The sequence below is a fragment of the Epinephelus moara genome, chromosome 16, assembly GCF_006386435.1.
Source record: "Epinephelus moara isolate mb chromosome 16, YSFRI_EMoa_1.0, whole genome shotgun sequence".
Classification (NCBI taxonomy): domain Eukaryota; kingdom Metazoa; phylum Chordata; class Actinopteri; order Perciformes; family Serranidae; genus Epinephelus; species Epinephelus moara.
In genome coordinates this window covers 33,522,747-33,543,581 of record NC_065521.1, presented here as the reverse complement: position 1 = coordinate 33,543,581, position 20,835 = coordinate 33,522,747, and the positions used below count along the sequence as shown (strand labels likewise).

At 40.4% G+C, this 20,835-nt stretch overlaps 1 protein-coding gene across 1 annotated transcript; it reads right to left on the bottom strand.

Moving 5' to 3' along the window:
• Window positions 1–328: 328 nt before the first annotated feature.
• rnd1a (Rho family GTPase 1a) lies at window positions 329–15,359 on the bottom strand. Its single transcript, XM_050066015.1, has 5 exons — window positions 15,075–15,359; window positions 12,937–13,024; window positions 5,481–5,590; window positions 4,761–4,895; window positions 329–3,562 (listed from the first exon to the last, which is right to left on the bottom strand). The coding sequence occupies exons 1-5, from the start codon at window positions 15,192–15,194 to the stop codon at window positions 3,317–3,319; spliced, it is 699 nt and encodes a 232-aa protein (XP_049921972.1). The 5' UTR covers window positions 15,195–15,359; the 3' UTR covers window positions 329–3,316.
• Between the last annotated feature and the right edge of the window lie 5,476 nt (window positions 15,360–20,835).

The following is a 20,835-nucleotide window of genomic DNA, read 5'->3' as shown; positions in this document are numbered from 1 at the left end:
TGATTTGTAAGTGGTCCTATAAAGATCATTTAACCTGTTTACTCAGTAGGTTTAAGTTTAGTTTGGTGTCAGCATTATGACACAGGAATAGAAATGAGTAGAAAAATGCACACGTAATAACAGCGAATAGTTGACGGACTTTAAAAAAACGACAATGAAGTTGCACTTATTTTTCTTAAGACACCTCAGGCTGCTCATCTTCTGTTTTCACAACTTTCTTCAAAGAAACATTTGGAGGTGTTGTTATTTACAAGTTATTATGCAATGGTTTTACTGGTCCGGCCCACACAAATTTTAGACACCCCTGAACTTAAGCAGAAATAAACACTGACTTGTAAATGATCTTCAGACATATTTATTTTAAATAAAGATTTAAAGAAAGCATATAACAATAACAAATACAGAATCCAGTCAATAATTTAAGCCGTAATAGGCAACTTGACACAACCATTTTGTTTTGCCTCAGTAACATTCTGTTTAGCGATTTATAATAAACAGTTTTATTAAGAAGGATATGTACAACCAAACAAGTCTGTTAAAAAAAAACGAGCAAGAGAGAAAAAGTGAAATGACAGCTTTATATTGAACCAAACAGAGCTTTGTTTGAAATAACGACTGAAGCAAAGCTACAGAGACGTGTTTTAGACGGCCTGTTGTTTCCAACAACCCACACGTGGCTGCTACCAGCGTGGGGTCTTTTAAAACCATGTGGAGATCACGAGCAGTCTGCCACTCCCTGAAATGTCCAGCCGTCACCTTCTCAGTGGCTCCTCGTCTAATGCTACAAATAAAAGGTGAGGCGCCCTCTCGGAGAGCCATCCCTCCCTCCCTGCCTCCCTCCCTGTCTCTCTGTGAGGCAGGAGCCCCGCTCACGCCTGCCCCTGCTCACACTGTTGCTAGGCAACACGCAAAATTCCAGTGTTCTGTACATCCAGAGAACTCCGGGCTTCTCGGTGCAGACCTACAAATCATCAAGTCCTCCATTAGCTGAGCTGTCAACAGCCGCTAATGCCAGAAGACTCAAGTGAATACAAGAACAACATCAACAGCTACAAAAAAAATAGAAACACCAAAGACGGCCACGAGCAAGTAGAAACATCCAGAGAAAAATCTATTTAAGAAATGGAAAATGTCAAGAATACTTTTTTTTAGGGAAGTTGAAAAATAAAAATATTTTTTAAAGCATAAAAAGGAAGAAAAATCTTTCTCCAGACAGGTCCAGCCTGTTCGTGTGATTCAATTCAACCTTTCCCACCAATCACAGATCATCTCAGGGACATTTAGTGTTAATGCAGCTATCCAGGCTGGAAATGTCAGCAGGTGCATCTTGGATAACTGTTAAAGGGACAGTTCACCCCAAAATCAATAATACATATCTTCCTCTTACCTGTAGTAGTACTACTTATCAGTCTAGATTGTTTTGGTGTGAGTTGCACAGTGTTGGAGATATCAGCTGTAGAGATGTCTGCCTTCTCTCTAATATAATGGAACTAGGTGCCACTCAGCTTGCGGTGCTCAAAGTGCCAAAAAATACACGTGAAAAACTCAACAGCAATGTCTTTGTCCAGAAATCATGACCTTGTTGTGAGCAGTTTTCTTTCTACCAAACTACACTTGCCAACCGTATCACTGCGCAGAAGTCCGACATTGCTAGCTTCCGGAGATTAGCTGATAATCAACCGTTAAGGCTAGCTCACCTAGCACTACTGAGTTAGCTAATGTCACAGCTCAGCTGAGGTTTAATGTTTACATCTCGCGCTGTCACAAATACAAGCCTCTCGTCCATGAGTAGATGCACACTTCCTTCTGTGCAGCGATACGGTTGTTGGGTGTAGTTCAGTAAAAAAGAAAATAGTTCCTACATGAAACTGGTCACAATAAGGTCTGTGGATTAACTGGGTCATGAATTCTGGAAGGAGACATTGCTGTTGAGTTTTTCAAATGCATTTTTTGCCGCTTTGAGCACAATATATTCAAGAGAAGGCAGACATCTCTAAAGCCGATTTCTCCAACACTCAGCAACTCACACCAAAACAATCAAGACTGATAAATAGGACTACATGTAGGAGAAAAAAATGTATTTTAGATTGCAGAGTGAACTCTCCCTTTAACAATAATCAGCCTAACAAAGCACCGTGGAGCTTGTTTAAAGGCCCATATTACATATTTACAGTCCACAAAGTTAAAAGCTGCGGACTATTTTATATATCCATGAGGCAGAGGATTAAAAAAACAAAGACTTCTATGACTCCTTTTGGTATAAAAACAGTTTTGCAAAGAAATCTTTTATGTTTTATCTTTTAAAGACCAAGAAAAAATTGCTGGATGAAACGCTGGTATCTATTAAACAGCTCTTAAAGTATCAGGGAACAGTGAGATGATGCATCATTAATGTAACATCACTAAAATCAAGCCTTAGGATTAATAACACTGAAAAATTAAAGACTGCTGTGGTGCTGGTTGATGAAAGGAGATCTGACAAAAACATGCTCAGCTGGTCTTTACATGGCCCAGGATTGTGTGTTTGTTTTTGTCCCAGTGTGTCCACCCCTTGACTGTTTGGTGGCTCATGTGAGTGCTGAGTCACACTGCGTTCCTTCAGATGTGCTCTTGGTTCGTCCTTCGACTGTCTTTGCAAATGAACACTCTGCTTTGCCAAATCCCTCCCTTCTCTACCCCTTTTTTCCTCCACTGTCAGCTTTAATTTCCAAACGAAATACCGTGAGGGGTCAACGGGGGAATAATTTCTGCTGTTTTAAATTCCCCAAGCCGCATTTCTGTAGGTACCACTTCCTGTCACTGTCAGATTTTACATTTCATCTCGTCACTCAGCCCATACTGTGACCTTAAAGAGACATTCAGATAAAGAGATGGATGGGAAAGGGCACCGCTATCAGAATTTCAAATGAGGGTAATGCAGTCAAATGCAGCGTTTACAACCACTTGGAGAAGAGGAGGTATGACCTTATTTAAGCTCTCACAGCAACCTTTATGTGATGAATCTAACAGGTTTTAAAGTGCCTGTTATACTCTCTCTTTGTACATATTTAATACATCAGAAATATTTTCAACATCAAACATTTCACTCTGTCTCTGCACTGTGTGCTGGTGATATGTCATGATCAAAAGTTCAGTGTCAGAGTTGAATATAGAGAGTGGAGCACATTTTTTTTTAAGTGGTTGACAGGAAGTTTGGGGAGGATGCTGCAAAGGAGAGAGACGCTTTGTAGAGATCAGTGCTCTCTTTCCCTTGCACACCCCGAATCCCTCGCTGGAACCACCTGCGTGTCCTTGCTTTGCATGATCTCAGCAGTATTCACATGATGGAGCAGCTCTTGGACTTGTCCTTGCTGAAGGTGGAGGAGAGGAGCTCTGTCCTGCTGGGCAGGTGTAGGAGTCTCTTGGAGAGGCGGCGGACAGGGCTGGGTTTATTGGCAGCCTGGAGTTTGTTCATGCAGGCCAGCGCCGCAGTACGGAAAACACTGTGGATGCTTTTCTCGGATGTGAAGGCTGAGCACTCCAGGTAAGCCTCTGCTCCGAGCTGCTTGGCCAAGGACGAACCCTGCGATGTGAAGGAAAAATATATACATTGAGCTCAGGTAGATTAAAGGAATACTTAAACCACAAAATGATAATTAATACATCAAGCACTCATCCTGTGTTATGTATTGCCTCCACAGTGAACAAAGAATCCAAAAACAGAAAATTCCTAATGAATTTAAGTCACTGGGGTCCGTGTTTACAAGAGCAGAACTGTTTCCAAACTCCCACACAACTCGTGCAGTATAATCCAAGTCTCATTTATCCAGTTGTGTGCTGTGTACTTCCCAAATGCATGCATTTTTGCCAAAAGCTTACTAGCAGAGGTGAAAGCATGCACCTGCCCAGGCACACTACTGGTCTGTGTGTGAGACTCTTTATGTTGCTGTAATGTGCTGGTGGGGTGGAGTTAAGACTGGTGAGGTCAACAGGCTCAACAAGCTTGTTGTTGCTTGTTGTTGTTGTTGCAATCCTGGACAATCCTTCTCACCCCCTGCACAACGAGCTGTGGCTGATGGGCGGCTCATTCAGCCAGCGGATTATCCCACCCAGGTGCAGAACTGAACGATTCAGACGTTCTTTTGTGCCCACCGCCATCAGACTGTACAACAGCGGTTTGGCTTAAGCTACATCCAGCTCTGAACGGACTTATCTTGCATCCGTCCAATATGACACTTTATCTGCCACCTGTCACTTTATTTCATTCAACTCTTTGTCTGCCATTTTTTAGTCACTTCATTCATCTGATGTAGCAATTTTATTTCATCTTTTATTTATCTATTATCTTAATTTTTACTTTTTATTTTTTCTCTTTAATCTTATTCTATTTAATGTCCTTTGATTTTGTCTTGTGCTGCTGTGATACTTGAATTTCCCCCCTGGAGGATCAATAAAATATATCTTATCTTATCTTATCTTATCTTATCTTATCTTATTACACAAGTTGTATGAGAGTTTGTGAATGGATGATTTCATCATTTAATCAATCAAGAATTTTCTCAGTTTTCATATTCTCCGTTCACTGTGGAGGTATGTGACAAAAACAGTTTTCTTCACAAATTTAACGTTTATTTTAACACAGGATGAATAATTTATATTAAGTAGTATTCGTTTAAGTATTCCTTAAAAACAAAAGGGGATTTCTGTGACTGTCCAGTCTAGACAGGAGACAGAAACCTAAATAGATACACAGAGGAAGAAAGAGAAGTCATGGAACAAACCTGTTCATAAGAGATGGGAGTCTGTTTCTGATTGGACAGCTCCATGCGCGTGCATACGTCTGTGCGCAGGTCTGTCTTGCAACCTATTAGTAGGATCCGTGTGCTGGGACAGAAGTCCTGAATCTCTGCTTTCCACTGCGAGGGGAAGAGAAACAGGTTTCACTTAAGAGTCTTTTAGTAAATGATACAACAATGGATGTGTAAGGAGAGAGGGATAAATTGTTGGAGGCGGGGCCATGTTCATTCCTATGAAAGTTTTTCAGTGGTGCAAGAAGCCGAAAAAGTTCAACTTCCCAGGTGTAAAATTACCCGAATCTTCCGTATTGTTGGGCCCATGGAGCAGGCGCACTAGAGACTTTTGGTGGCTACTTCCGGTTAGCGCTCTGCTAACTTGACTGGGGATAAAATGATTTCATCATGTGGCTCTTGTAGACTTTCAAAAAGGTTATGGGACCTAATAGATCAAATTCTGACAGTGAAAGGAGTCTTTTTGTGGGGGTTCTGACATTCAGAAATATGTAGCTACTGGTTAACAGATGTTTCTTTCACAATGTAAGTCTATGGGAAAAATATTTTTTGGCCCCGTGTCATCATGTGACGGACCCAGAAGTTGTAATTCCACAGTTTGGCAACTAAGCTGCTCAAAAAAATGAGGGAACATTTAAATCGCATATCAGGTCTTGATGAATGAAGTATTCAAGTTGAAAATCTTAACTTTACCTTTTTCAGTGCACTGTCTACTATGTCTGGTCGGCTGATGTCGAAGCATAAGAGCACTGCATCTGAGTCGCTGTAGCAGAGGGGTCTGACGTTGTCGTAGTACGGAGAACCTAAAGAGACAAAGATAAAACATGACAACACAATTTTATTAATGTGATCTAGGAGGGTGGGCACAGCTCAAAACATATTTAAAAATGAAAACCTTTAATGAAGTTTTTCCCCTTGTCAGCAGAAACAGAGACTAAAAATCTCTTTCTATGGTCTGAATCCAGCTGACACCATTATAATGTTCTATCACAGTCGTCCTCCTCACTTTCACACCGCACAAACACAGTCACATACACGCCTGCCAAACTGATAAGAGAGCAAATCATTTCACCAGGCTTGATGCCTCCCACTGAGAGAAATCTTTCCAGTAAACTATAACTCTGAGTCACGGTCAGTGCAACTCTGCACCAATCACAGCTTTCCATTATTAGTCAGTTACAAACTTAATTTTAAGACTTTGCTTTGAATACAAAAAAACAACTACCAGATGTCCTGTGAAGAAAAATCATCATACTGTTGCATAAACTCTCTTAAGATCTTTTGTTTGGCTTATATAAAGTGCAAGAATACAGACGCTATGTCTCAGCAAAATTACGCAATTATAATCTGTCTGTTAAAGAGAGTCTGTCTGCATTGAAAAACAAATTATTTCTCAAAGACAGCGAGGTCATTGAAAAATATTCCTCTTAAAACCTGCTTTTGCTTTAAAGAGGAGGGTTAAAAATAAAGCTACGGCAAGCAGGAGGATAGCTTAGCTTAGCACAGCTAGCCTGGTGATGTCCAATGTAAAGAAAATCTGCAATGACAATTTGTTGTTTTACAGCCAGAGAGCAAATAAGCATATTTCCCAAAAATCACAACATACTACTTTTTCTACTAACAAAACTGAAGCAGAACTAATTTTCTGGAGAAAGTGCGTGTGATAGTTGTCAGTCGCTGCTTCTTCTAGAAGAGTTACAGCTAGATTTTCCATTGTTTCAAAAGTCAAACATTTGAATCACAACTGCAGCGCCCCCCTGAGGCCAGTCCCTCCCAGACTTTACACCATATTCAGCGATCCACAGTTGAACATAGCTGCAAATTCTGTGCTGTTAGAGCATTTCTAATGTTGTTAAATTAATGGTTGAAGGCTTATTACAAGATGAAGGAGAGTAATTATACGTACATCACGTATGTACAAGGCTAACAAAAACCAGCTGATGGAGATCCAAGTAGGATTGAAACGCTGTCCTGATTAAACATTTACAGACAATGAATGAATATAGGAAAATTGTACAAGGATGGATCTAAGACAGATCTATTTTACATATATTTATTGTTAATGTATATTTTATATTTATTGTTCTTGACCAAGCAGCAACCTTAGGGGCTGAAAAATGAAGCCAACAAGGAAGTGCCAAAATCTGCAGTTCCTCAAATGGCCACTTGAGGCTGGCTCATGAAGTGAGTCAATCCCCATACGCCCCCATGTTTGAACGCCCAACTTTGAATGTGTTTACAGCCTGTTACAAAAAAAAAACATTTTAGTGTCTCTGTAGCTACTTTTCCCATTGGTGAATTTTTATATAACTCACCCGTTTGCATATTAACAAGGCTTGAAGTTCTACAAAATTAAGGGTGTGGATGCTTTCACTGACAGGCTGTCTGCGTCACCTTGTGTTCCCAGTCAGATCTGCTCCTCACTCCTCCACAACTCCAACCTCTTATTCAAATATGGTCATTTCTGACTCCAAAACTTCAAGATGCTGATGAACAAAATGCTGAACTCAAGGCTTCAAAACCGGAGTCCACAAACCAATGGGTGACGTCACAGTGGCTACGTCCATTACTTTAAACAATCTATGTTCTTGACTTGTACTTGTTTTTTCTTTATTGTGAGACTTATGCACCAAATATCTGAGGCAAATTCCTTTTATGTGAAAACCAGAAAATGCACCTTATTGAAGGTGAATAGATAGCGGAGGCGCGCAAAGTCACAGCAGCTCTTTGCCCTTTTATTAAAGACTGTTCCCACCCGGGTCACAAACTTTTCTCTCTCCTGCGCTCTGATAGGAGATACAGGAGCTTAAAGTCACGCAAAAATATTAAATAATCAGTGCAATCCACTATTTATTTTACATGTGTAACAGCTTGATACAGCCTTTTTTTTTTACACTGTTTATTTCCGATGTCATCTGTTTTTTTACTTTCTTGTTTCAATGACTTGTTGGCACCTGATCAAATGTAGCACTCCTAATCTTGTTGTATACTCTGTACAATAACAATAAAGGCTTTCTATTCTATCTATTCTATTCTATTAACCAGCAGTGACTTTACTTTCCAACAAATCCCTTCTGAGCCACGAATAAACCGATCCTCAAAATGATATCATCGGCTGCACTATTCATCGCCTCACTCTGACAGTCTACCCTGATTGTTGTCTCATATATACGACACCTCAGTTATGAGAATGTGAGTTATGGTGTGAAGGAAACACACGTTTCCATAAACAGCGCGGCTATATGTGGAACCTTTCCTTTACCTCGCAGGAAGGCTCCTGTGCTAAAAACGGTCTGACAGGATGTCCGCTCTCTATTGTCTTCCCTCTGCCACCTAATCACTCCCCACACACCAGCGCTGAAATTTAATTTCCTACTCCTGTCCTCAGGGGCCAAATGTGCAACAGAAGCTTTTCCTTGCAAATAAAAGAGGATATAATTATATCGGGAATAGATACTTCTAATAAGCTTCTACCGGAACTAACCAACAATCACGTTGCCTGGATGAATTCTCTCCCGAGGCATTAATTAAATGTTTTTATAACAACATATTAAAGCACTGACATTCAAAAAGAGCTTCTGTTTTACTCAGTTTATCAGAATATTTGACTGGCCCACTTACACAACTACAACCTATCAATAACTTTTTTTTTAGAGGGAATCAAAGCGCCCATCACATAACTATCCAGGGTGATGTAAGGCTTGAGAAAGAGGAGGCAGAGAGATCTAAAGAGGACACAACTTCTAGCACCTACCACCTCCCACACATTAGCAGCCCCCTGCCTGGACACAGAAACACACACACACACCAAACACACACAACCCTTTCTGTTGAGCAAACAGTTGATACAATTATGAAACTTCCCTCTCTACTCTCAAAGAAAGAAAGAAAGCGAATGGAAAGATCTGGCCTCAAAAGACAAGACTGTGTGTGTCTCGACAAAAGATGCAACGTGAACTGGAAAAATACTCTGAGGGTTTTTTTTATTGCCAGAGAGCATGTGGTGCACATGGAGCTGTGGTGACATGTGTCCTCTCACATGTTTTGCATGTGAAGGATCATTTCATATCAGAGTCAGATGCCTGGAGCAATATTCTTAGAGCGGAAATGGAAATTCAATTATTCAATTAGCAGATCACCATGAAATTAACAGACTATTTTTATATTGTGTTTTTTTTATCAAGCAAAAATACCAAACATTCTTTAGTTTCTGATTTTAAATTGTAAGAATTTGCCATTTTTCTTGATCTTTTGCGATTGTAAACTGAATATCTTTCCGTTTTGGACCAATGACTGTATATAAAGATGGATAAAGATAGATGACATGACAGCTCCACAGATGTATTAAGAGAACAGGATACAGCGTAGGAGGAGGGGCCCTATTCATTCCTATAAAAGCTACTCAGTGGAGCATAGCCAAAAAAACTTTGATTTTCATGGCATGACATGACCCGGAGCTTCTGCATCATTTGGCCCACAGAGCAAGTGAACTAGAGACTTAAGACGGCTAAACAGCTAAATTCAGGTTTAGCCCTCTGCTCACCTGAATGGGAATGAAAACGATTTAATCGTGCTGCTCTCCTGGACTTCAGAAATGTTATCGGACCAAATGGATCAAATCCTGATAGTGAAACATGTCATTTCGAGGGGTAATGGGCGTCTCTTTCACAATGTATGTGTATGGTATAAAGTCTTTTTGGGCCCAATGGCATCATGTGAAGGACCTCAGAGTTGTAATTCCACCTTTGGCCACTATGAAATTTGGCTTCAAAGCTCGGTACTGTTGCCCAGGGCCTGGACAGCCCCCACAAAAGTGAAGCCAAAACATCTCCGTCACCCCCTGGTGGCTGGCTGCAGTATAGGTCATAAAACCAACACTCTCAATGTTAGCACATGCGACATGAGCCAAACTAAAAACTCAAAGTACAGGTCAAATAAATTTTTCCCAAAGGTGGTTTCTGTTGTTTTAGGTGGTTCTTATCAAACTGAATTATGTTCACGTATTTGTTTTCTTGTGTCAATCAGTTTGCTCACAATCAACGGCACTGCTCGCCATTTGGTTGGGCAGGTATATCGGTGGGAACATGATACTGCCACACCACATCACAGTCGCCACTGAGCAGACTGTGGCCCCAAAAGTGCAAGATGGCAGCGCCCGTATCTGGGATATTTTAGCTTAAAGTGGTGACGTTTTGTACATCTTTATATACAGTCTATTTTTTGGGGCTGTTGGTCGGACAAAAGATGTGAAGATTTCAACTTTTCGATATTTTCTTTAAAAATTAGCAGATGAATCAATAATAAAATACTTAAGTTACAGTCCTAAATGTTATAGATAAAGATAATAAACTATGGTAAAGACTGGCAGGAACTGTGTTTGTGTGTGTTGCAAAAGTAAATAGGTCTTATGCAATGTTTCCTCTGGAAAGGGTGACTGTCCAGAAAGTTTTTACTCCGTGGGAGATAAATACACAATCCTACATCAGTTCAGCGCTGGTTTCAGTTACATAACACCTTCTTTTTTTTTAGGCAGCTCACACCATAAGGCAGTGGGGAGGTCATGCATATCTTTTCACTCAGTATCCCTCACTTGTGCCTTCTGTTCACAGCGACTGTATGCCGCACACACACACTCACACACATACACAGTTGCACACATAGTAAGACAGGACGCACACACATACATGCACACTTCCACCCCCTGCATGGACGAGGCATCCCCCTCTCCCCTGTGAAACAACCCCTCTGCAGGCCAACTGGCACTGCTCGACTTCCTCTGAAAACAATGCCCCGGCCAATGCTGTTATGAAATGAATCTATACTGGAGTGGATCTCTCATCGATCCTGTTTACATACGTTCTCTATATGTTTAAGGTCATTATGTCAGTGGGACACATATGGTTCTCTGAACTGCATGTAGGGCTGCAACTAAGATTATGGCAAAGTGTTTTCTTGACCCATTGATTAATCTTTTTGTTTATGAAATGTCAGAAAATTGTGAAAAAATACCAATATCATTTCATTTAAGGTGGCATCTTCAAATTCCTTCATCTATACACAGTCCAGAACTCAAAGAAAGTCAATTTACAAAGATAAAAAAAAGAGAAAATCAGTAAATCCTCACATTAGAGATGGTAGAACCAAGAAATCCTTGACACATGCTTGAAAAATGACTCAAATGATTGTTGCTATTTCTTTTTATAGTCAGCAGACAACATTTACGTAACGCTTCTGACCTCTGAGCTCTATGTGGAAAAAGTGACGTTGTTAAAAATCATTAAAAAAAAGTCATACATTCCAGAAACTCAAGAAAGTTGGCTTCAGAACTTAACAAACACATTTGATAACAAAGTTATAAAAGCAAAAGTAGGTAAATAATGTGGGACACATGAATCACCTGCATCATAAATCAGCAACTGTTTTTTACAACTGAATCATTTTTTGATGTACTTTTCAAGCAGAAATGCTGTGAGACAATTTGCTGGTTTCAGCCATGGACTTTGAAAAAGAGTGGACATAGCTACTGTAACATCACCCAGGGGTTTGTGGACGGCATTTTGGCCGTAACAATCTTGGATTTTTGGAGTCAGAAGTGGCCATATTTGGACAAGAGGGTGGAACTGTGGAAGAGCAAAGGGTGGATCTGACTCACAGACTGCAGCGACGCCTTGCAGACAGCCTGTAACTGAAAGCGGCCCCACCCTTATTTGATGCATTGTGGCCACAATGAAATGTAAATCCGTAATGTAAATTACGGATTTACTTTACATCTAATGGGTAAATTAGCTATAGAGGCCCAAACTGATTTTTGTACCAGGCTGTAAACATTTATTGCTGCTGTAAAATTAGACATTTTAACATGGGGGTCTATGTGGATTGACTCGCTTCCAGAGCCAGCCCCAAGTGGCCATTAGAGGAACTGCAGTTTCTGACACTTGGCGTTGGCTTCATTTTTCAGCCCTGGAGGTTGCCGCTCTGTTCCAGCTTTTTAACGTGAGGCTCTATTGCCTTTTGACTGTTGGTTGAACAAAACAAGACATTTGAAGATGTCACCGTGACCTCTGGGAAACTGGTGATAGACATTTTTCACAATTTTTTAAACATTTTACAGGTTGTTCACATTTTTTCATTGATTAATCAATCAATCAAGAAAATAAAATGCAGATTCATCAATAATGTAAATACCCTACTTGTTGCTCACAGCCATCGTACATACAGCTCAAAGAACCACTAGTGACACTCCGCCTCTTGGTTTTTGAATCCAAGATGTCTGAAATGTTTGTGACAGCTTGAACTCGCTGTTATGAAATTGTTCTGGCGGTATGTGAGGTGGTTAATTGTTGAGGCCCACTGACATAATGACCTTAAACATACAGAGGAATTACGTAAATAGGATCAGTAGGAAAAGCCATCCACTCCAGTATAGATTTATCAATAATATAAACTGCTCAGAGATACAATGATGCTGTAAAATCTCTCACAAGTTTAACATCAAACCAGTCATATTGAAACACAAGCAGTGGCGTAATGCATGTGTGAATATATGAACAATATATGGGGGACTACAAACTTTGCATTAAGAAATTACAGAACTCAGTATACTGTATAATAAACCAGGGTTTTTACATTCATGGTAATAACTGTATTTCTCAAACTGGGTTCCTCTTTTATTCTGTTTGTTTGTTTTTAATGCTAAACTGTGAATTTTGGGCCCCACTTGCCCAAACAGCCTTGTGACTCAGACCTATTGTTCACTGCCTGCACCAATCCACCAAGGAAGATCTCTCAACAGATTTAACACGAGTGAAAAGCTGCTTAACGGCATCAAAACAGGATCGGCAGATAGTGACGTCTGGGTAAACAGCAACAACACTTTGTAAAACAATGACTGAGCTGGAGCTTCATTTACAGTAACAGTAACCTGAATCCAGGCGGACTGTGATGTTGCTGGGAGGGTAAACAAGTCCCACAAATCAACCCATGAATACAGTTACTGGAACTGAGCTCTTGACTCAACAAACAAGAAAAGCTTGGGGAGAATTTTAAATTGGCAGTGAGTCAACGATGGAGCTGAGAGAAGATCACAACCTTGTTATTTACTAGTTTTATTAAATTGTGGTGATAATGAAAATCAGAGCATAAACCTCACCTGATGTGTCCCAGAGGCTGAGCTCAACACGCTGGTCTTCAAGCTCCAGACAGGCTGTGTAGTTCTCAAACACAGTGGGGACGTAAGTCTGCCAATGGACAATTAAAGAGCGGGTTCAGGAGCATCGATCACAAATTCATTAGCATTTATTCACATGAAGATGTCAAAGTAGAATATATCATCATGTTGAGAAGGGAATCTTAATGTTTTCCAGGCCAATGGCCCCTTAGATGAAAGAGAAACAGAGCTTGAACCCCCTGCTGCAAATGTTGTTTAAAATTGAGTTGCATATTAAACTGGACTAACTGCACTCCCTGAAGAAAGATTATCATATTGTTGGAAAATGAAACAGTGATTCCAGAGAGAAGCAGACAGAGGGGTCTACAGTCTGTGTTTGAAGGATATATCCAGGATGTCAAACTGACTCAGCAGCAACAACAGGTTAAAAAGACAAAGATAGTTAGAAGCTAAAGCCGAACTATAGGCTACAGATCACAGTGTCAAAGTGAACCACCACATCACTGCTGATTGCCACACAAGACAATGAATATAAAGGGAAACTTTGCTGATATTGAACCAGCTGTGTGGCATCACAGTGTGTGCAGATGAACTGGTTCCTGTACAGCAGAGTCGGCCTTTGTTTCCCTGTTAAATCATTAAAAAGCAAAAGCAGCATGTGTATACATTCAGTAGGCTATATCTTCAGTAGCTAGCTAGCTAACCCTACACTTTTCAGGGTCTGATTTTGGTTTTGGAACAGGGAAGAAACGTATATCTTTTTCCAACCTCTCCAGGTAACGAGTATCATTAATACATGACGTGCCCCAGGCACAACATTTAGCTCCAAATCCACAAAACCAGCCTGAAAATGAAGGAAATCTGAATCAATGGAGCACAGCTGTGTTGTTGTCGGACCCTGGTCTGAGCCGGCCTGATGCTACAGTATGATTAGTCAGTCTGCATCCGGGGGTGGGACTTAGTGAAGGGTGAATTGGCCAATATGTTTCAGTAGTACCTAACTACTAGCTCACTAGTTTGCCTCGGTGTTAAGGACAGGTGCCGCACAGTGATTTAGCATTAGCTAGCTAACATGATTGCATAAAGATTCATGTAATAGTTAGCCTATCATCAATGTTATGAACTAAATTAAATGTTTTTTTAATCTTGGCTTGTAATAAGTTGGATTCATGTTGATATTTTCAGCCATATTTCAATATTTGGGAGAAAAAAAATCAAACAATAATTTGGCAGCCCCCCCTGCAGTACCTATGACGACCCCTAGGGGTTGTGGGCACCCTGTTGAAGACTCAGGATTTAGAGTGTAAAATGTCAAAACAAGAATTAAAGTCCATCAAATGTTGAATAAAACACAAATCTCCATATCTGTAAAACACTACTGTGTTTAATCGACTAACAATCATTTGGGAAAATTTGCAGTGACTAACATTCCTTTAAAATCAATTTACAAGTTCAGCAGTGTTCAAACATTAACCTGCAGTATATCAGTGATCTTACACCATCACTAGACCTGTCTAAACTACTGAGCTAAACCTGTGAAGATATAGCCCACAGTCAGATATCCTTCACCACATGTGTGTCAATCCAGTAGCACTACCAGCTCTGTGACACCATGGGAGTTTTGTAACTATAATAAGATAAGAAAAGAAAAGGTTGGCCTTTATTGATCCCCAGAGGGGAAATGTGGTAGTTGCAGCAGCGCAAGGACAGAAATAAGTAGGCTACAAATCCACAGAGGATGTAAAAATAAATAATAAGAGGTTTATAAGAAAGAACAAAAGTAGAAAAATGGGAACAATACAAGAGCAATAAATGAAGATAAAATTATGATGATGTAAAGTGACAGTGGTGAGACTGATAATAATAATAATAATAGACCTTCAGTGATGAATAAGATCACTATATATTTACTGTATACAGTGCTGAACATTTCTTATATTACAGTCAAGTAAAACTCTTGTCTAGTCTTGTGGTCCTTGAGGATATTTAAGTAGCCTGATATTTATTCTTCTTCAGGGGGAAATTCATTGCACAAACCTGTACTTTTAAATCATCCATTTCCATTATCAGAATACATAAGAAAAATAACTGTTGCCCTTATTATAACAGATATGTCGTACCTCAGGGTAGCAGTCTTTGGCCAGGACCTGTAACATCGCAGTTTTACCGCATTGGACGTCTCCGACCAGCACGAGTTTACACCTCGCTACAAACGGCTGTGTGAGTCTCCTTTCCTTCATGGTGACGGTGGATCAGACTGTTAGACAGAAACACGAGGGGGAATAATAACGATAAAGTTTTGTAAATCCTCTCAGTGACTGTGTTGCTGTGTTCTCCCTGCTCCTCTTCCTCAGACAGTCAGTGAGTGAGTGAAGCACAGCAGCAGCGGTCAGTGAGGGAATCACTGCGGAACTTTATATTGTCGCGCCAACCAATGAGCGCTGCGCAGTGCGCGAGCCGGAGGAAGAGGAGGAAGAGGAGGAGGAGGGCAGTGCACGTGGTCTCATCTTGGTATCTAGTGGTAATGGTGGATGGTGAACTGCGGGGCTACACCATATGGTTTAAGAGATACTGATGGCCCCTCAATGCACCACCTACACCACCCTGAACTTCTTGTTTTTACCAATACTGGCAGTATGATGGAAGAAGTCCTCAGATCCTTTACTTAAAGGTCCAGTGTGGAGGGTTTAGGGACATCTATTGGCAAATAGTATAGTTATATAGCTGCCTGAAAATACCAATTATTGTTGGAATAATTCTTATCACTATAGCCTTGTTTCCACCGAGCAGTACAGTACAGTTCAGTTCAGTACACTTTTCCTGTTTCCACTGTGAAAAGTTGTGGATGGTACCAATGCAACCATTTCATACCTTCGCCATTTTTGCTCCCCCCTCTGTTGGGGTACCTAGCACTGCAGTCTGTTGATTGGTCAATAGAGGACGGTCACTCTGCTCAGAGCTGAGTTGTGGCTGGTTTTGAGGCTCATGTAACCACTATTCATACCATGGAGAGTTTTATTACTGTAGCTATAAAATGAAAGGATGTTTTGCTGCCTCTCACAGCAGCTGGAGTCGGAGATAGATTAACTTAATTCACTGGGCCGACTGCCTGCAACTTTTAAGGTGGAGCGTTAACTTGTAATGTTACTCAATGTATGAGTTGATGTTGTTTATTAAATAGCGATGATGTGAAGATGATGAAGGAGACTCCGCTGACACCGTCTTGCTTGTATATAGAAAGGTTTATTACAAGAAGTACAGCATCAAATCAAGCGCCTAGGAAGCCTGAGAGAGGGTTCGAAGCCAATATGAACTGCTCTGAATAACGGCTCAATTTACCCTGCATATATAGGTCGGTTGTTTTGATGAACTTTGAGACAAAATGTGACAAGTGACAGAGAGACAATCTAGATGGAATCCAACCTTTCATCTTACTTATCTATCCTTGACCTGAGCCATAATAAAATCTTGACCTGGGCCCCTAACCGATCATATAAGACCCCGGTCATCACATAACATGTGGCACGTCAGATACTACATTGATGACATGAATCAATCAACACACCTTAAATTTCACTGTGACAACTTTGACCATCACTTTAGTTTTTATATGACATACACTTTTAGTGATGAGTGATCTTCATGCTTTAATATATATTAATTTCAGCCAGGTTATGTGAACTCCATATATTCTAATCCTCACTTGGAGAAAAAAAAAACCCTCATTGTGGAGCGTCGTTCCTGTGGGCTTCAGCAACATTAAACCCCTGAGCTTGCCTGAGAAGGACTAAATGCACAAACCTGCTGCTGGACGGAGCAGTGAGTGACAACAACCTCGCCCACATTTAAGAGTACTGTTTGAGGTGGAAACATTAGGGTCCATACCAAAAATGTTTGACAGGAACGGGGCTTAAACGGTTTTGTGACAGCTCTGTTTATGCTACTTTATACTTTTACTCCACATTTTCTCAGAGAGATATTGTACTTTTTAGTTTCTGTTAAGTAAACTCTAAGAACCTGATGACAGCTGAAGGGGATTTTTGTCCTCTCATGTCCTCTCTGTGGAAAACCTGATGAGTCTCTGTTTATAGGCCTGAAATCTAATTTTGTTCACAACTGCAACAGAAACAAATACTCACAAAGATATATTTAAATCTGATTAATCTAAATACTGTTTTCCTTTTTTTGTGAGCATTTTTTGTGCAGGCATGTGCATGTAGCTTATGTTAAGTCACATGACCAGAAGTCATCAGAAAGGATCTCATCTTTAATCTGACTTGTGTTAGCAGTTTGCTCTGGCAGTATCTCTTTTACATTAACATATGTTTATGGAGTTTTACAGTATTTTAGTGTGTCAGTTCAGAGGTCAGTGCTTCAACAACATGTGATTTTAATAAAATGAAATGGTTGAAAATGACAGTAAAGGTTTGAAGGAGGACAATTCACAGAAATCAAACACGGGATTTACGTCAGATGTTGTCTAAATGTCTATCTGATGTCTGTTTCAGTGTGTTTTGTGTATGTGCTTCCAACCAGCTCTGGGACACAGCCATGTGAGTATGCATGCAATTATTTTTTTACATGAAACATACTGTATGTGTGACTGTATGTGCACATACTATATGTTTATATAACACGTAGCGTGTAGCGTACAGGGCCGGGCGCTGCCTCCCACCTCAAACAGATGACAGATGGCTTCATTAATCTGAAGTATAACAGAGAATTCAGGAGTGTCAGCCATTTGGAGAGGAAGTGGAGCGTGGCTAGTTGTGCAGAACGTAAATGGAAACAACTGTCACAGACGGCTCTTTGATGCCATTGATGTATAAACTGTGTATGGGGACATGAATTGCACCTGCTGCCTGGTGCAGAGAGAAACAAAGTAAACCATGTCCCTCTCTGTCTTGATTCATTGAAATTTCTATCTTCCTGCTATTACACATATGTACAGCACACACACTGATAGCATGCAAACATTAACTTGCACTTAATGCTTGACTCCCTCATGCTCCATTTCCCCCCTTTACTGGTCTCACTGTAAATCTCTGTGTGGCTTTCCAAACACTGAGTCACAGATGGTATGTAACTCTGGTGATCCTTTAACATGCTATCAAACGCCATCATCATCAGGTAATATTTTTAAATTGTCCAATACTTTGTTTTTGATTAAATACCTGCAAAAATATTGGCATTCCCATCAGATTCAGCTGTACTTTATGTTTACTGCTGATTAGAGAATGTTAGCATGGTTACATACTGAACTAAGATCAGGCACCCAGGATCACCACTCAGTTCTGGCTTAAATTTTTCCCACTGGCCACTCGTAGTATTGCATCAACAAAATCCCCTAAAGCTCAAAAAGCATTTTCCCCATAGACCAGTTTGTAAAACTGTTGACAGGGCACCTCGAACTGCAAACAAGATCAGTTATGACTCTTTTTATTATTCATTTTTAATCCATTGAGGTTTTATATTTAAAACTTTCCTCAAGCTGAGAAACGCAATTTTTTTTAAAGATTTTTTTTTTGTTATTTTGCCTGTATAAGGCAGGACAGCTATTAGAGTGAAAGGAAGAGAGAGAGGGGGATGACATGCAGCAAAGTTCACGGTTTCAAATCGAGCCTATGGCTGCTGCAGTGAGGACGTAGCCTTTGTACACGGTTTGCCTGCTCTACCAGGTGAGCCAGTAGGCGCCCCCGAGAAACGCAATGTAAAAATCTGTGACGTCATCACAATGTAAAGTCTATGGGTGCAGGCGGGGCCAGCAGGAGAAACACTACGGTGCATATTGGGTGGGACGCATACTGTGAAAGTAACCTTGGAAGCAAATCTTTTTTTGGCGTGTTTTAGATTGTTGGATTGAGCCGTGCTTCCTGTTTCTGTCTGCTTCTGGTCTTTATGTTGATTTAAGCCTAATCTAATAGACTACGGCTATAGCCCCATAGTTAATGCACAGACATGAGAGCGGTATCAGTATTATAATCATGTCATCTCATGTTCCAAAATATCAAACTACTCCTTTACTAAGGATAATCTCACGTCAAGGACATTCCTGGTGATGGGAATAACAGAGTTTAGACACTGAATACAATGTTTTGTCATATGATCACTGCAGACTGTGTTTGAGAGGATGTCTACTGACCGAGGCGACGTGTCCTGATGAAAGGTGACAACACTTTGGTCATCTGAAGATGCAGTGACTTTTATATTATCCCCAAACTTTGACTCTCCGTGTACAGCTGACACAATGACCTAAAAAATCCATGGCCACCTGACGACTGTCTGACCTAGATTTGTTGTGGACACTGCTGAAAGTTACATATTCACCCGGTGTTTCACCTTACCTAGCTCGACCCACTGACATTTAGTCTTGTGTCTCCGTGTGCGTGTTTGTCAGTGGAAATTTGTCTGCTTACATCTGCACAATGAGCCTCAGGAAAGCCCAAATATATCAGCTTAGAGATGGCCAATAATGTTTTAGGTTAGGAGCTGCTGTATGCAATGTGCATTCATTTGCAGCCAAAGTGTGAACATACAGCGGTAGTTTTGGTGGACACAGTCAGCATTAATCCCAAATCCATTTAAAATAATTTCTAAGAAAGGACTCAGAAAAGAAAAACCAATCACATCCCTATGGCTTGAAGCGCAATCATTTGCATAATTCAAGTAAGACGTGGTTGAGAGCTTTTGCATTATGTAAATCAGGGTATGATTAAAGAATATTACCATAAAAACAAGTGCAATCATCAAGTGGAAATGTATTGGCATGCTTGTCTATTAATTGCTCTTGAACGTGACACAGTTCAGTGATGCTGCAAAGGAGAAAGTAGTTCATTACCATTAATCCAGTGCACATGTATTTCACATGCTGTAGCATATTATGCTAACGGTTTGGTAATTGCAGTGGTGGACGGTAGCACTCACTGTCAGCAGCTACCTGTCTGACAACTGTGAAACAAGTAAATGGATTAAATGGAGTGCGTAACAATGGAGGTGTCTTGGTTAGTCAGTTGTGCAGAAAAAAATATTGATGTGCGACATTAATATATTTATTTTGCATCTTAAAAGCTTCATTCTTTTATTTCACATGCTGCAAGTTAAGATCTGAGCAGTGTAGAATTGAATACATCTGACGGCTGCTGCACTGTATTTAAAAAGGTTTATACGCAAAATGTCTTTCCATTTACATTCCATCAACTTTCCTTTTTGTGTGAAATGAAGACAGAATGACAGAGGCATGGAGGGAAATTATACAGAGAGGTTTTAATGACAACAATAGACAAGTCAAGAGATGAGACAGAGTGAATAAAATTGTAGAGCAACTCATATTTAATGTACAGCCACAGCAGAAAGGGGCGACTGGTATTTTATATCAGAAGTACAATAACTGAGAAGAGCTCTTATCGCTGCACAGCCCTCAACCTTCAGTGTGAACAGTGCCACTTCAGTCAGATGGAGTTTGAGACTCTCTGGCTGGAAATTCAGCAGTGAAGCCACATTGTTATGAAGCAATCAGTGCTGCCACTAGACTGTGTGACTAGTAGGTAAGACAAAAAGGGGCACCGCCACCACTGCTCCTTTTGTCTTGAAAGCAAAGGTGCCCTTTTCAAATGTCAAAGCAAAGGTTGTCCTTGCACACTGCATGTACCTACAACTGTGTCTGACTGTGGAGGGGATGGCATATATTACAGAAATGTATCCAAAACAAAACAAAATAAACAAAAAAGACAGTTGTGTGTAAATATGAACACACCTGGACCCTGCATCCCAGACCATCTGTAAAACCAGGGCAAATGTCCTTTTTGTTTTTTGCTCTTTCCTGAGAGTATCTTTGTGTCCTCAGTTCTATTTTGACTCTTCTCATAGTAATCTTCATGAGTG